General features: G+C 38.6%; 1 protein-coding gene across 1 annotated transcript; it reads left to right on the plus strand.

The window, feature by feature from the left end:
* The first annotated feature begins 924 nt into the window (after positions 1–924).
* Positions 925–10,612, plus strand: napab (N-ethylmaleimide-sensitive factor attachment protein, alpha b). Its single transcript, XM_058750496.1, has 11 exons — positions 925–1,116; positions 1,797–1,876; positions 2,543–2,659; positions 3,079–3,125; positions 4,665–4,742; positions 4,829–4,884; positions 5,219–5,303; positions 5,965–6,069; positions 6,176–6,244; positions 7,264–7,314; positions 7,536–10,612. Exons 1-11 carry the CDS (start codon positions 1,019–1,021, stop codon positions 7,635–7,637), a joined length of 888 nt encoding a protein of 295 aa, XP_058606479.1. The 5' UTR covers positions 925–1,018; the 3' UTR covers positions 7,638–10,612.
* Positions 10,613–18,188: the final 7,576 nt, after the last annotated feature.

The raw sequence follows: 18,188 nt of genomic DNA on the forward strand, positions 1-18,188 counted from the left end.
AGAAATGTGGAGGAGTGGGGAAGGACTAGTGAGGAATTCTGAGGCAGGCGGGTCATTGGAATGATGATGGGCTGGGTAGGCTGCGGCTGAGTGGGGGGATGTCCTCCTCTACCATCCTGTTAACTGAGAACACAAATTGAGGGAACTATTGAGTAACAGTGAAAACAAATAGGAACATGCCTGGAAACCATGACAACTGACAATGTACAAGAGCTCAGGCGAACAGGAACAGGGAGAAGAATTAAAACGGAACCAAAAATAAACAAACCGAAGGAGACCATTACAACAATAAAACTACAGCATGTTTTGATCATAAAACTAAGCATATAAATATCATTATTGTGAAGTATAGAGTGACAACTAATATTTACATACATTTATATGCAAGTGGTCTGTTTTACTCATATAAGAGCTTCTATATATACACATATATAATTTACATTACAAGTTATCAGAGTTTCACCTTAAAATAATCTGGCCAAATAAATAAAAATGCACTAAATTTACAAGCAATAAAATCAAGAAACCACAATATTCTCACTATATTATACTATATGTGCCACAAAAGCCTGATTTATCAAAGATAATGCAAAACATAAACTTTAAAATAATAATAAATATGTTGTCTGAAGTTTTGAACTGTTTCATTTTGGATTTTTATTGACTATTATTTTACATGTCAGGTTTTTACTGTGACTTTCAGTGCTCAAAACAAGTTTTTTCCCCCCTTTTCTTTATGTAAACAAGTTGTTTTGGATAAAAGTCAAATGAATAGATAAAAAAGTAGAAATATATTTAAAAGTATATAGGCTGTTTTTTTATACAAATATGTCTATTTAATATTTTATAGTAATTGTTGTTTCTTGTTATTATTTATGTTTTTATTTTTGGCCAAGCGCAACTCAACTTTTATTTTGAAATGAGGCGGCAGACGGACATGTTGGAAGTTTCCACAGAGATGTGTTGATGTGGCTGGATTCCAGAGTCTGCTGCTAAAGTTGAATTGTAAACAATATTCATGGATAACTCCGGGAAAGAAAAAGAGGCCATCGCTCTCATGGCTGAAGCCGAGAAGAAAGTGAAGTCCACGCAGTCGTTCTTTGGCTCTCTGTTTGGGTATGTTTTATAACTTTTAACACACTGCTGACAGGCCAACCGGGGTAAACAGACAGTTAGCATGCTAGTCAGTTAGCTGTCAAACACGAACTTCATATAAGTGATTATCCGAGTGGGAAAAAATGTCTAAAACAGTTTCTCCTGCCAAATGAGATTGTTTGGATGTGGACTGTGCAACCACATTTAATATTAAACGTCTGTAAGTTTAATTTATATTTGTTTTCCAGATGTGAGTTCGTTATGTAGTTAGAGCAACGACTAATTGTACTAAACCTAAATATTGTCATCATAGATCTTGTGTCTGTATAAGTCTATACTTATATCTTTATATTGTTAAGGTTGAGATCTAGTCATGTGATCTGGCGTAAAGCTTCCATAAAACTGATGATGAAATAGTCAGGCGATGAGATGAGACGGTGAAATTGAACTAGGCTTTGCTAGGCGTCAGCTGACCTCCATTTGAGCCAGTTACAACATCACTGGACCTACATGAACACATTAACCTGCTCAGACTCTTAGAACCACCAAACCTGTAATCAATGTTGATATTTATAAGAAAAGTTTAATGTGTGTTATTATTAAAAATGTGTGTTTATATATATATATATATATATATATATATATATATATATATATATATATATATATATACAATTTTTAATATGTGTTATTTTTACTAGGGGCTCTTCAAAGATGGAGGATGCTTGTGACTTGTATGGAAGGGCAGCAAACATGTTCAAGATGGCCAAGAACTGGAGTGGTAAAGACATACACTCAGCTTCAACATAAAAATCAATATACAAATCTACTTGTCATTTGGTCCTCTTAAAGGGTTACTCCACCCCAAAATGAAAAGTATGAAAGACATCGTCAAAATAGTCCATCTGCCATCAGTGGTTCAACTGTAACGTTATGAAGCTACGAGAATACTTTTTGTACGCAAAGAAAATAAAAAATAACGACTTTATTCAACAATTCGTCTCCTCTGCGTCAGTGTAGCACCATTTTGGAGAATATCCGCTGGACGCAAACTGTGTACGCTGTTCTGTGTCAGCCGCACCACAAGGATACGCTGTTTTCGTTCAAATCAAAGCGTAGAAGACGTATCCGTGTGGTGCGGCTGGTCTCGTAGCTTCATAACGTTACGGTTGAGCCACTGATGGCAGATGGACTATTTTGGCGATGTCTTTCATACTTTTTGAAAAGTATTGTGTTCGGTACGGGTTTGGAACGACATGGGGGTAAGTGATTAATGACAAAATTGTCATTTTTGGGGTGGAGTAACCCTTTAATTTAAATGTGTGAATGGAACAAAAGTGCATTTAAGTTTTAGTTGAAGCTTACAGGCTATGCATGTCTATTGCACATTATATTTGTATTGTAGTATTTATCGTAATATTTATATTTTGTTGTATGTGGTTGTTAGCTGCAGGAAATGCTTTCTCCCAGGCGGCGCTCCTACACCTGCAGATGCAGAGTAAACATGACGCAGCCACAAACTTCATTGATGCCGGCAATGCCTTTAAAAAATCAGACCCTCAAGGTATTCATCTGAATTTCACATTAATTATTTTATACTTCTCAGCATCCGCTTGCTGTTTACAACTATTCACTGCGCTGCTTCACATTTTTGTGGAAATCAGGTAAAAACATTCAAAAGGTTGAAGTTTAAACAACAACAAAAAAATCTATCAGAAGTGCTAGTAAATGCATTTAGAATGTTATAAAAGATTTCCATTTCAAATAAATTCTGTTCTTTTGAAAAAATATGTCATGCTTTCCACAAAAATATTAAGCTGTGACTAAAGGCTGAAATATTGTGCAGAAACCAATTATATGGAGATGGTCTGGGTGTGTTTTATGCAAATGTCTAACTTTAGATACTTGGTCACTCTTTTGAAAATCTCCACTTTCATTAACAGTATGCATGTGTTGTGAATTAGGTGTTTTTTTTCTCCACAGAGGCCATAAACTGCCTGAACAGGGCCATTGAGATCTATACAGACATGGTAAGAGTCTATCTTTCATCTGTGAGGGCTGTAAATGGTGTTTTAAATAAAAGTAGAGCTGCTTTTGTTGTCCAGAATCAATATGACACTTTTCATCTGTTTATCTTTTTGCAGTGAAAACTTGTTTTGGAAATTGTTTGACACATCCAAAGCAATATTTCATAAAACATACTGCAAGTGACTTGATACACCACTAGAAGGCACTGTAACACAATACATGTGATTTAGAGTGCACTAACCAGGGGCTGTATTAAAAAAAATAAATAAATAAATAAACTCTTAAGAAATTAGGAGCAACTCATTAAAATAAGGGACATGTCACTCCTAATTTTAGGACTTTTAGGAAAATATAATAACTAATTAGTTTAATTGATTAAGGAAAACTGAATAGAATTAGCCATGGGAATGTAACGTGTGCGTGTGAACTGGTATATATGGTTTACGAGGACACAAATGTATATAATGACATGGGTACACTACAACGTAAACTTGGTTTATGAGGACACTTTCTGTGTCCCCGTGAAACAAAAGGCTTAAAAAACATACAAAACGGTGTTTTATGAAATTCCAAAATTGCAAGTAGTTTCTTGCAAGGGGTAGGTTTAGGTGTAGGGCAATAGCACATACAGTTTGTACAGTATAAAAAACATTATGCCTATGGAGAGTCCCCGTAAACCACAAATTCATGTGTGTGTGTGTGTGTGTGACGCCCTTATTTTTATGAGTTTCTCCTAAATTTCTGCATTAGGAGCAACTTTTTGTCTTAAGATTTTTTGTGAATGTTAATATGTAGTATAAGTGTTTGTTTTTCAGATAGTTATATATATATCTCCTTCCCACTGTCTACCTGCTACACATCTCTACCAACCACTGTGGGCGATTTAAAATATCACTGTCATAAAAAGCGACATCATCCATAGAAACGAGGTCAACCACACCTCTTATATTACCAGTTTCTTAGTAAAATAGTAAGAGTTTAAGAATGGGTTTTAAGCTAAAACTCCTAGCCAAGAACTTTTAGGAGGTAAGATCAAATTCTTTGTGAATACGGCTACAGAACTCTAAATGTCTAAGTGATTAATCACTCTGAAACAACTGGAAAATGACAACATGATTACCCACAATGGCTGATGAAACCACAGTCTCAAACCTTTAACTTCTGACTATCCTGAGCTGTGATGAAAGACAGAATTCATCTTTTCTTTTCTTTCTTTCTTTCTTTCTTTCTTTCGAAAAGGTAATTCATGATATTTGTAAAACCTTGAATAACAGATTATTAATATATTATAATTATTTTGTTTTGTAAATATAAACATTTTGCTTGCAGAAATTGTTTTGTCAATATAATAATCTGTTGTTTTGGATGGCTTTCAGTGGAGGAAAACGGGCAATTGTGTTTTTCAGCTAAAACTAACCAGCTAAACTTGTAAAAGAAATTTAAGCTGTTGTTCACCTGTCTTCAGTATCAGTGATTTCATCTAAACTATGCATTTAGTCATGCCTAGATTGTAAATGTGATACAATTTGTTTGTCTTGTAGGGTCGATTTACCATTGCGGCAAAACACCACGTCACTATTGCTGAAGTTTATGAGACCGAACTGGTTGACATTGACAAGGTCAGATTTCTTTTGTCACATTGATAGATTATTTAGATTATCAGAAAGTAAGATTTATTCAAAGTACTTTATAACCTTTTCCTTAGGCCATAGCTCACTATGAACAGGCGGCAGACTATTACAAAGGCGAGGAGTCCACAAGGTATGGCAGTTTTAAAGCTGTTTTTACTCCTATTGCTCAAGATTTATCAATCCTAAATGATGATGCAAAAAATAGTAGAAAATAGGTTACCTATGAAGTTAGATCTTCTAGTGAATGGTTTTGATTACAGTGAGAGTACGTAATGCATAGCAAGCGTGTTTGCTGAAGGTAAAGACCCTTGCCCCCATCTCACATTTACGATACCATTATTGAGATACAACCTTCCAGGCACAATACAGCACATGATACCATTATTCATTAACACTTGATTATTGTAACCAAGTCATGTCCTAGAACTGCTTCTAACCTGTTCGCTCTGTCTCCGACGTCAAAGTTCAGCCAACAAGTGCCTGCTCAAAGTTGCCACCTATGCAGCTCAACTGGAACAGTACCCTAAAGCCATTGAAATCTATGAACAGGTAAACAAAACCATGTCAGTCTGGTTTTCAGTACACCTGATCCCCTGAGGAGATGCCATATGAGGTTATCAGTGTTTAGTCACAAATATTACCTTAAACAGAGTTAGCCTCTGTGTCGCCAACATTAATTTTGGAAATGTAAATAAAGATAGCTGTTAAAAGTGAAAGCAACACATTTATACCACATTTTAGTCCTGTTATCATTCATTTCCTCAAATGAAAACAGATTAAATCTCATGTGAGGGTTTCTTTATCTAACAAACAGATCTTGAGAAAACAGTCACATTTACTCAAAACTGACTATTTGTACTTCAGCCGTAAACAAGAAGTTGCGTATTAAATCTTTGTCCCAAAAGTTTTTTTTTTGCATATGCGAAAACGTAGATTTTTAACAATGTAAACTGCTATTTTTGAACGGATTTCAGTAGAGGGAAAAAAGCTTTTTTGCCAGTGTTTTTAGCTGAAACTAACCAGCAGAACTTGTGAAAGAAATATAAGCTGTTTTTTTACCTGTCAGGGTCAAATAGCGGTCACTGTCAGTCAATACAGTTGCTCCAAACAAGAAGTTGCATATAAACTCTTTGCCCCCCCCCCTTTTTTTTTGCACATGGAAAGATTTAGTTATTAAGTTGTTTCCTTGTTTGTGTTGGTGGGTTTGCAGGTTGCAACACATGCAATGGACAGCTCTCTGTTGAAGTACAGCGCAAAGGACTATTTCTTTAAGGCAGCTCTCTGCCACTTCTGTGTGGACATGCTAAATGCGAAGGTATGAAAACCCCACCACAACCACATCTTTTAACAAGCTGATGGAAAACAGCTGTGTCGTTTGCAGTTCCCTTTCATATATATTGTCCTTCCTGCTGCCCTTGTAGCTTGCCGTCCAGAAGTATGAGGAAATGTTTCCAGCCTTTTCAGATTCACGTGAATGCAAATTGGTGAAGGTAAGGCTGGATGTCAGCACAAAATGACCTCAGCAAAAAAAGTCAAATTACTGATAAAATATACCGCATTATCATCATAACTGTTATTAAAATAATTTTTTTAATGTATTTATTTTTTGTGTGTTTTATTATTATTTGTAATTTAACCCTCCCTCTTTAATGTGTCTTGTGTCTGGAATGTTTAAAAATAAATAACTTATTAAATGCGTTCTACATTTTGAACATTTCATTGCCCATACTGAGGAATTAAACAAACCCCTAACTATCATTTTTTTTTAAATACCGTAGGTATGTGTATAATTATTTATTCAAACATTTATTATTTATTTATTCATTAAATTTATTTTTATTTGTTTATCCTTTTTATTTATTTTTGTACTTTTATTTATTCATTTATATTAAAGTATTCCATAAAACGTTATGGCTGATCAAAGGTACAAAGGTTGTACACTGTAAAAAAGAAAAAAAAGTTCAGCGAACTTAAAAAAAAAAAAAAAAGTTTTTTTCAGCTTCAGCAGATTTTTGAGTTTGCTCAACTTATTTTTGTGGGAGATTCTCAAATTTTTGTTGTATAAACTTAAAACGACAAGTTGAGAAAACTCTGAAGCTGATTGCCTTAATTTTAAGTTGGCTCAACTTTTTTTTTTACAGTAGTCATTTGATCAGAGTCATTGAGATTGCTGTATTTTTAGCTTGTAAAATTTTCCACAATCTTGAGGTGATTCATAAATGGACAAGGCAAACCGGTTTTGTATACTTTGCTCTGAAGGCGTGCTTCTAGATTGGCTTGTTGTGATTTTTAATGCAGTGATATTTAAAAGTGCAAAAATAATATCTGCTGAAAGAGTTTGTTCTCATTTGTGGAAAAGAATCATGCCAGTGATGTGAAAGTATTGTGAATAGATCACAATCATTCTGTCTGTGAAGTGTGTTGGGTAACAGCAGCATATTGTGGTCCTGACAGGGGGATGATGGGTAAATTGTGTGCTTAACATGTTCTCTTTTTTTTTTTTTTACAGAAACTTTTAGATGCCTTTGAGGAACAGAATATGGATGCATATACTGACGCTGTAAGACAAATGCTTACTTGCCCTTTCTGTTGTTTATAAAACCTCATAAACAATTTTCATTTAACTAGAGAAGCATAGTTTCACTACCATAGCTTCCTAGTTTCACTAAAAATGAGTAAAGCTACCCACATGACATGCCTGTCAATGGCTTTTGCGTCAGTTCATAGGAACAATGGCAGGGCTGTTCATAATTTTTACTGTTAATTGTTTCTGTCTTCCAGGTAAAAGAATATGACACCATCTCACGACTGGATCAGTGGCTCACCACCATGCTGCTTCGTATCAAGAAATCCATACAAGACGACGAAAGCGACCTTCGCTAAGATCCTCTTCCTCCCCCCTGCCCCTTGCCGCTCACTCTGCCTCGTGCCTTTAACACCGTGACTTCAGTATGATGGTCGACTATCGCCCTCTTTTACCACCAACTCAACTCTCAGTGCCTTAACGCCCTTGCTTTACCTCTCTCTCTCTCTCACTCTCTCTCTCTCTCTGACACGGCCATACCGCCAGACCTCAGAGAACACTAAAGATAGGAAGGCTGGTTGTTTAAATGAGATTTGAGGGAGTGTTGCATGAGAGCTGAAACCAGCTACAGTAATATTACAGGGTGCTGTGCACACCAAGCTTCAGAAATGCCTTGTGCTCTGGCTGACACAGAGCACCCATATTACTGAGCACAAAAACATTTGTTCAATTCTTTAGTAGTGGCATATGTATTTTTATTCTTATCGGAAATACCATACTTTGTATCTGCTTATTTTTTGCTTGCTGATTCCTGCGTAGACTAATCTTGAAAAATGCTATTCCTGTTTTTTATTTTGACATATGGAGAAGAAAAGAGTAAAAGAAGGACTGATTCAGCCTATACAGTGTGGTTTTATTGAGTTCCCAAAAAGGGAGAAACAAGTATTGGCTTGTTTCCGCCTTTCTTGTAATTTGGTCATTGGTAAATATATGTAACGGTTAGTCTTGCTATGAATTCATTGTTCTTTTAAAGCTAAGAAAACGAAAGTTTAATTCCTGGTTAAATAAAGGACTAAAACCAAACCCTATATGTGACCCTGGACCACAAAACCAGTCATAAGGGTCAATTTTTTTAAAATTGAGACTTATACATAAGCTGAAAGCTTTCTATTGATGTATGGTATGTTAGAATAGGACAATATTTGGCTGAGAGACAACTATTTGAAAATCTGGAATCTGAGGGATTAAAAGGGATTAAAAATTAAGTTTTGATATATTTACAGTAGGAAATTTACAAAATATCTTCATGGAACATGATCTTTACTTAATATCCTAATGATTTTTGGCATAAAAGAAAAATAGATCATTTTGACCCATACAATGTTTTTTTGGCTATTGCTACAAATATACCCCAGCGACTTTGTGGTCCAGGGTCACATATGGTTAGAGCCTTACGAAGCACTGTAATTGAGTTAGTGCCAAAATACAAATATCTTGGTTTTATATTTGATTATCTTTATTTATTTATTTTTTTTAAATCTTGTGTAAATCAATTACAGTCGAAACAGAAGTTAAAGCTGGGGTTTCATTTTAGAAATAAAGTCTATTTTTCATTGGAGGCAAAAAAGAGAGTAGTTTCTGCTACTTTTTTGCCAGTTCTTGATTATGGAGATGGTTACAAATTTGCACCTGCCAGCTTTTAATGTTCTTTAGACATGCTCTATCATGGTGCACTCAGGTTCAAAACAAATTGTCATTTTAGAGTTGTATAATATAGCATGTTAGTATTCATTATCAACATGCAGACTGAAGCATTACCTGTTCATTTATAAATCCATTTTGGTTCTATTGTCATATCTTTGTTCTCTTACTCAACAGCAAATTTTAATGCATGCTCTTCACATACACAGAACTTGTTTACCCTTTCAATTCCATTTGTAAGAAGAAACAAGGGAAAGCAGCTTTTTTGTTATGACACATCTATTGATTAAAATACTTTACCAATTGTTACCAAAAATTCTGGTAAAGAAAGATTCGAATCGCCGATGTTTTAAATATGTATTTGTATGGTGTTTGTTGATTTGTAACATTTTTAAAAATTCTGTAGCTGCTCATCTTGGCCAGGACAATTCTGAAAAAGAGACATTTAGTCTCATAAAGTTTATTTCCTGAATAAATAAAATACAAATAAAATTAAGGGTCATTCCCACTGTTTGGTGGCTTGTGAGCTAAACAGATTTGTCATGAAAAAAAGTTAAAAAAAATTAATTAAAACATCAATTAATTGATAATTAAAAGATTAACTTTAAGAATTTTAATAGATGTATAAAATCTATATATATATATATATGTATATATGTGTGTGTGTGTGTGTACTAACGAGTCACATGACACCGGGGAGAGAAAATGGCTAATTGGACCTAATTTGGACATTTTCACTTAGGGGTGTACTCATTTTTGTGGCCAGCGGTTTAGACATTAATGACTGTGTTGAGTTATTTTGAGGGGACAGCAAATCAGTTCATCTTGGGAATGACAGATACAAGTGCTTTACATGCCAGAGGGATTCTGAGCCATTCATCTTGCAGAACAGTGGCCAGGTCACTCCCTCAAAGCGGCTCAATGATATTCAGATCTGGTGACTGTGCAGGTCATGGGAGATGAACTTCAGTTTCATGTTCCTCAAAGTCATACCGTGTGTATTGGTGCATTATCAAGAGGATACATGGCACCAGTACATTGAACCATGTGGTCCTTCAGAATGGTTGGGTATTCCTCAGCATTAGCACGAGTGACCAAAGGTTTGGCCATAGCAGTTTGATCATATTGACCTTGTGAAGCTCCCAATGAACACTTTTGGTGGAAACAGGACAGTCATGGTGCACATTTCATTCTGTAGTGTGTTAGGAAGCTGTGGTTTTATGTTTGTTTTGAGTACAATCGAGGTTAATAACCTGTACATCCCTTTCAGACAGCGTCCTCTTGTTGACAGCTACTCCTGTTAGATGTGGTTCATCCTTCATGCTGGCATTAGTCTGGATACTGTATCTCTCTTTACACCACAAAGACTTGCTGTTCAGATGCGCCACAAGATGTGCACCAATGATTTAAACTCTGATATGTGTCACATGTTGACCTAGTTTCCTTAGTTCCCCTGATTAGTTAATTAGTTCCACACCTGTTTCTGCTTCCCCTTGATTATGTTTAATATGTAAAGCCTGTGTTCATCATTGTTTCTTTGTCTGCTATTTATTTGATCTATGTGTTTGCTTTGCTCCTGGATGATTTCTGTTTCTTATTTGGATTTTCATTAAAAGACTCTGTTTTGACATTACTCCTTCGTCGTGTGCTTTATTAGCAAAAAACAACGTAACAATATGTCTCCCATATGTTGTGTGGATTGCAATATTTTAATGCAGAACTGTGCTATTGCTCTGCTAATTCAGCTTACACACTAATTGGAGCGTAAAATCAGTGAAGACTGGCCTACAGGCCACACAACCTCCATTACTCTTGGCCGGTGTTATTGTTCAACCCCTCAAGTTGAGAAAATAATGTTTGGGTATTATTATTTTCTAATTATGTTGATGTGACCCACATATACAACTATTTTCATGCATGAAGTCAAGCATCGAAGGCACTAACAATAGTGTTTTTTAACCTAAAAAGGACAAGAATCAGAAAATTACTTTCAAAAAGTATGTAGGCTAGTCTTGAAGTCGTAAAAGTCTGTCAGTGTACATTGCTATTCTTGTTGGTATGGAACAACCTGGCCTTCAAATATTCCAATGATGGCATAGATTAAATCATTAAGAGCCTGATGAACTGTTAAGGAGTGTGAGGGACCGAGAAGTCAGGAACAAGGGACACCAGCTTTCACTAAGAAAATTGGGTTTTTATTTACCCCCAAACCAATAACTCTACAAACTCATAATCATACAACAAATAAACCAAAAAGAAATGAAATCAAACAGACACAAAACCAACCACTAAAACTGACTTCACAAACGAACAAAGCAACAGCTTATAAAGCAAAAGATGGGCCCATTACAAATTAAGAGGGAAAGCAACACAACTTTTACATTCAACTGGTAACATTACACAAGTCAAACTTAAGTCAAACAGAGAAACATTAAATCAAGATAAAGAAAACAAAATGTAATTACGTGCATAAATATACAACTACATAAATCAATTAATAAAGAAATCAACTTTTCCTCCTCCCGGGCAACCTCAACGAATGGTATGTCCGGGCAGAACCACTGATGCTTAAATTCTCGGTTCCTGCCCGGACTCTAATTTTCGTCACACCAGGATGCGGCTGCAGCAGACGACACCTGAAGATCGCCGCACATCACCGATGAACTTAAACTCAAAATAGAAACAAATGTAAGTAACAGATACAACGCAACTAATTCGTGTGCACTCCAAATCAGCAACGATGTATATAAAGATGGATTATAAATGTAAACATATGAAAACCTAACAATAAAGAACTAATGAATATTATGTTTCATGTGGTTATTATAAACTAAAGCCAAAATAAATACAAATGGCAAAGAGGGAAATTTAAATGAAGATTAACCTTAAATGACTGAATATATCCTTCATATAGATACATGTATGAAAGCGCATACTTGTAGATACGTGTGGATGCGTGTGCTGTGTGTAAGATGATACATCCACATTACCACTCTTGTGCGGCCACCACTCGGGCCGTCACATCTCCCCCCTCTTCAGAAATTCCGCCATTAGAGCGGGAGAGATAATCAGCGGTAACGTTGACTTTACCAGGCACATGTTGAATCTTGAATCTAAAGGGCTGTAGGGCGAGATACCATCTCGTAATCCTTCCATTAGAATCCTTCATTTTCTCCAGCCACTGCAATGCTTTGTGATCAGTCTCCAGGGTAAACTCCCGGCCTAGTAGATATCGCAAGGAATCCAAGGCCCACTTTATGGCTAAACACTCCTTCTCTACCGTTGAATAACGTACCTCTCTTGGAAACAGTTTACGGCTGATGTAAGCCACTGGCCGTCGACTCTCTGGTGGTCCCTGCAATAGAACGGCTCCTACTCCCCTCTCGGAGGCATCAGTCTGTACAATGAAGGGTTGACTAAAGTCAGGATTGTGTAGCACTGTGTCCGTGGTCAACGCTGCCCGGATGTCCCGGAAAGCTTCCAATCTCTCCTCAGTCCACTGAAGTTTGTTCGAGCAACGTGCCCCCACCATGTCTGTTAGTGGAGCAGCCCTGCTAGAAAAGTTAGGGACAAAGCGATGGTAAAATCCAGCCATACCCAAAAAAGATCGCAGGTCCTTGCGAGTCTGAGGCACCACACACTTCTCCAAGGCTTGAACTTTCTTCACCTGTGGTCGCACAACACCCTGGCCAATGACATAACCCAGGTATTCAGTCTCTTGTTTAGCTACAGCACATTTATTGGGGTTGACAGTAAGGCCGGCCCCCTGAAGGCGCCACACGACTTCCCGGAGATGCTGCACATGTTCCTCCCAGGTATCACTGTAAATGACAATATCATCAAGATATGCAGCAGCAAAAGGTAAACCACGTAATACCCGGTCTATTAGCCTCTGAAATGTCGCCACAGCCCCATGAAGGCCAAAGGGTAACACCTTAAAGTGGAAGAGGCCCCCTGGTGTTCTGAATGCAGTCAAGGGTCGAGAGGATTGAGTCAGGGGAATTTGCCAATACCCTTTGGAAAGATCCATAGTTGTCAGATATTTGGACTGCCCCAAACGATCAATTAGGTCACTTATGCGAGGCGTAGGGTAGGAATCAAACTGAGATACTGAGTTCAGATATCGGAAATCAATACAGAACCTAATACTCCCATCCTTCTTGGGTACGAGAACTATAGGATGACACCACTCACTATTCGATGGCTCAATAATGCCCAAGCGGAGCATAAGGTCCAGCTCTTCCCGCAGAGTCACCTGAAACCGTTCAGGTATTCTATAACTCTGGCGTTTAACGACGGCATCCGGTTTCAGCACTACATCATGCTCAATCAAAGTGGTAAAGCCAAGATATTCAGAAAATGTCTTTGAAGTAAAGAGAGTTCGTACCTGTGACCGCTGGGAATCTGTCAGATGATCTAACCTCAGAACCCCAGGACCTGGCTGTGGCAAATACTGCTCATCCGATTCTTCTTCCCCAACACAGCGAACCATCAGTGACTGCGACTTCTCAGGACGGGGAACCCACTCCTTCAACAAGTTAACGTGCAAAGTTCGACTGGAACGATCTTGACCAGGCATACAGATTTCATAGGTCGTAGGACCCAGACGTTTCCTAATTTCATAAGGCCCCTGCCATTTGGCTAGCAGCTTACTCTCTTGACTGGGCAACATGACAAGTACCTTTTTCCCGACCTCCAAATTTCTTTCTCGAGCCCGAGGGTCATACCAGGTCTTCTGCTGTTCCTTGGCTTCCGCCAAATGATTCTGAGCCAAAGTAGTCATGCTCCGCAACCATTCCCTCATTTGCAAAACATAAGAGACAACACTGGTGGGCTCTTCTCTTTCAGGATTTCCTCCCCACATCTCCCGGAGCAGAGCCAATGGGCCCCTGACATCACGGCCATACAACAACTCGAAAGGAGAGAAGCCTGTGGAAGCCTGAGGGACTTCCCGATATGCAAATAAAAGATTGGGCAACCACTGATCCCAGTCTCGACCGGACTCACTGACAAACTTCCGTAGCATCTGTTTTAAAGTTTGGTTAAAACGCTCAGTCAACCCATCCGTTTGAGGATGGTAGGGGGTAGTACGCAGACTCTTAATTCCCAAGAGCTGGTAAACCTGCTTCAACAAAGTAGACATGAAATTTGTACCCTGGTCGGTTAAAATTTCTACGGGAAATCCAACCCTGGAAAATAACTGGACCAAGGAAGTAGCTATAGGTTTTGCTTTCACGGATCTCAGTGGAAATACCTCTGGGTATCTGGTGGCATAGTCTGTTACCACCAACATGAAACGATTCCCTGAGCAACTCCTCTCCACAGGACCGACAACATCCATTCCAAGTCTCTCAAAAGGAGTGCCAATAATAGGAAGTGGTTGCAGTGGTGCTCTCAACGGACGTCTGAGGGAAACCTTTTGACAAACAGGACAGCCCTTACAAAATTGGGCCACATCTTCTTTCAAACCGGGCCAGAAAAAATACTTTTTGATTCTTGCAGTAGTCTTATTTTTCCCCAGGTGGCCAGCCCAAGGAATCGAGTGACTCAGCTGTAACACCATCTCTCGAACACACTGCGGAACCACCAATTGCTTCTGGGCCCCGATCTCCCGATAGAGTAGTCCCCTTGTTAGCACAAACCTGGCTGTACTGTTATTTAGAGGTCTCTCCTTTACTCCTGCAGCTTTAGCAAAGCACTCCGTGAGACTATCATCTACTTGCTGCATCTGAATGATGTCGGTGGGCATCTGGAAGTTCACAGGTAAATTAGAGGTTATATTCTCAGACCCTGTAGGAGCCACATATTTTACCTTTTCTCGTCTCTTTTCCCTTCTAGACTTTCTCCTCTTCGGCACCCCAGCCTCAAGCTCTGCATTAAAAAAGGGTAAAGTGCTCAACGTGTGTCCCGTCTCCTCTGACTGGTTCGCCTTTGCTCTGGTCACCACCATATGGCACTGCTGTGTCGGGTGCAACAACTCCAGCAACACTGGTATATCTCGACCCAGAATCACAGGGAAAGACAAGTTATCAGTCACCCCAACCTCTACCAGATAAGTCTGATCTTCTATCTTGACATAAACATTGGCGGTAGGTAACAATCTTTCATCCCCATGCACACAGCAAATAGGCAACCTGTTCACTGCGCTGATCAACGAGGGTGATATAAACTTTCTTCTTACCAGAGTCTGATCACTGCCGGTGTCAATCAAAGCAGTCAATTTCTCACCATTTATCTCTACCTGTGTAGTTCTCAAAGAACTTGGAGACTTGGTTACATCTCTCCTTGGTACCAAACATAGCTGTGCAAGCTGAGCTGTTACCTTTGGACAATTCGGTTTAGTGTGCCCTTCTTGACCGCACAGGTAACATATGGGAGGTCGTTTAGGAGCAAAATTTAATTTGGCTGTAGCAGGTTTTCCCATATAGGGCTTACCAGACCCCTCCACCTTCCTTTGCTGAAAGTAGGGCACGTCAGGGGGACGACGATCACTGACAGGTTTCCAAGCCCACGGCTTATTCTTTCCTCTGGCGGCAACAAACACATCTGCCAAAGACGCTGCTTCCACTGCAGTTCTGGGATCTCTTTCACGAACCCACACCTGGAGTTCAGGGGACAACATTCTGAGATATTGCTCTAGAATGATGATTTCATTCGAACTGATGCTGGAGAGCTTTAAACCGCCTCTCCAGATCTGCCTGCTCCTGCTTTCTTGCAGTCTCCCGGCCGTCCGTCCTGGCCATATGGGCTCAGAGCAGATTTGCCAACTCGGTGACTGAAATTTCCCGGTCTCCTGTTACCTTGCCGCCTTCAGCACCTTCCGGCACATCCTGGTCCTCCTCACCCCTTTCTTCTTACTGCAAGGGTGTAACTTTAGGCATACTTTTCTTTAAGGCACGACTCATAATAACAGGAAAAAACACTGCCACGAGGGGCAAAAAGGAAAACAAACCAGCTTAGTGTCCTTGACTCACTAAATTGATCCCACCGCTGCCACCATATGTGAGGGACCAAGAAGTCAGGAACAAGGGACACCAGCTTTCACTAAGAAAATTGGGTTTTTATTTACCCCCAAACCAATAACTCTACAAACTCATAATCATACAACAAATAAACCAAAAAGAAATGAAATCAAACAGACACAAAACCAACCACTAAAACTGACTTCACAAACGAACAAAGCAACAGCTTATAAAGCAAAAGATGGGCCCATTACAAATTAAGAGGGAAAGCAACACAACTTTTACATTCAACAGGTAACATTACACAAGTCAAACTTAAGTCAAACAGAGAAACATTAAATCAAGATAAAGAAAACAAAATGTAATTACGTCGCATAAATATACAACTACATAAATCAATTAATAAAGAAATCAACTTTTCCTCCTCCCCCGGGCAACCTCAACGAATGGTATGTCCGGGCAGAACCACTGATGCTTAAATTCTCGGTTCCTGCCCGGGCTCTAATTTTCGTCACACCAGGATGCGGCTGCAGCAGACGACACCTGAAGATCGCCGTACATCACCGATGAACTTAAACTCAAAATAGAAACAAATGTAAGTAACAGATACAACGCAACTAATTCGTGTGCACTCCAAATCAGCAACGATGTATATAAAGATGGATTATAAATGTAAACATATGAAAACCTAACAATAAAGAACTAATGAATATTGTGTTTCATGTGGTTATTATAAACTAAAGCCAAAATAAATACAAATGGCAAAGAGGGAAATTTAAATGAAGATTAACCTTAAATGACTGAATATATCCTTCATATAGATACATGTATGAAAGCGCATACTTGTAGATACGTGTGGATGCGTGTGCTGTGTGTAAGATGATACATCCACATTACCACTCTTGTGCGGCCACCACTCGGGCCGTCACAAGGAGTAAGAACTAAACAATATCAGTATAAGAAAATGTTAAGTTAGATTGACTTCCCATGGCATGTTGAATTAGAACATTCTGTCAAACTAAGTGTCTAAATAATATAAAATACATTATATATCCTATGTAAACAAGTAATTGTTAACTAGCCTATTACTTTATTGCAATTACACAATCAACCAACTTTGCATGTGTGGTGCATATACAAAAGACCATTTTACCCGGGGTCCACTTCAACCCCCACAATGTTCAAACCAAAACTACGCCCTTGGCAGGGACGGACTGGGAGTAAAAAAACAGTCCTGGATTTTCTCCCAAATAAGCCCATCACAACTACAATCAGCCGCTACTATCTCACAATATTACAGCAATCAATGTATTGCGTTTATGGCAAATAACATCACAAAACCCATGGTGACCCTGCTGAAAAAAACAATAGAAACCATCTAGGGCTGCAACAACGAATCGATTAAATCGATAAAAATCGATTACTAAAAGCGTTGGCAACGAATTTCATAATCGATTCGTTGTGTCGCGCGACGCGGAGACGTTTGATTAAAAAAAAAAAAAAACTTTAGTTGAGCGCGGAGCGGAGTGAACACACTCGGTCTCTCTCGCGCACGGATGCTAGCAGAGTTTGGCGCCTCATAAATAAAAAAAAAAAAGTAAAAAAAAAAAAAAAAAAAAAACGAGCGGAGGTAGAGGAAAGATACATGGCGGAGGCAGAGAAATCCGTGCGACCCAAGTCATCCAAGGTGTGGGAGCAGGGGCGGCGTTTGCGTATGGCAGAATATGGCAGTTGCCATACCCTAGCCCAGTCAGGTGCTGTGAAAAATTATCCAAACTTGAGTCGCTTATAATTCGTTTTTATTATTTTAAATCAGAGAGTTTTAAAAATAGTAAACCAATGATAAGCATTAAAATAACTTGTCAGTAAAACTTCGTAACGCCATTGGATCATCGAGCTCTCAGCGAGACCTCGTAACTTCACCCCGCCTCCGTTCAGATTGACGCGCCGCGCACAGCCTGGAGAAGATGAGATCTCTGCTTTTTCGCAATGCAAGGGTGAATAAATAATTGGTGTTTGAATAGTACAGCGTTTTCTTTACTCAAACACTATGTCAGTAAAGGATAATGTTTTTGTGTGTTTGAAGAGTGGAGAAGAATTAGTTATTTGCTGTCTATATACGTTTTAAATATCCTGTGCATTATGTGCATAAGCGCTTAATTTGAGATTTTGGCCAAGTGTATTAAACGACAAGAAAAAACTAAGCGCCCATATAGCTACAATCAAAGTTATATAACCTGTAAAAGT

Source organism: Onychostoma macrolepis, chromosome 18, assembly GCF_012432095.1.
Source record: "Onychostoma macrolepis isolate SWU-2019 chromosome 18, ASM1243209v1, whole genome shotgun sequence".
Classification (NCBI taxonomy): domain Eukaryota; kingdom Metazoa; phylum Chordata; class Actinopteri; order Cypriniformes; family Cyprinidae; genus Onychostoma; species Onychostoma macrolepis.

Excerpts from the sequence above, each read along its gene's own strand:
- napab (XM_058750496.1), top strand. The coding sequence starts at position 1,019 with ATGGATAACTCCGGGAAAGAAAAAGAGGCCATCGCTCTCATGGCTGAA. Across the intron at positions 6,070-6,175 it reads TGGACATGCTAAATGCGAAG|CTTGCCGTCCAGAAGTATGA; the intron begins GTATGAAAACCC and ends CTGCCCTTGTAG. Across the intron at positions 6,245-7,263 it reads GTGAATGCAAATTGGTGAAG|AAACTTTTAGATGCCTTTGA; the intron begins GTAAGGCTGGAT and ends TTTTTTTTACAG.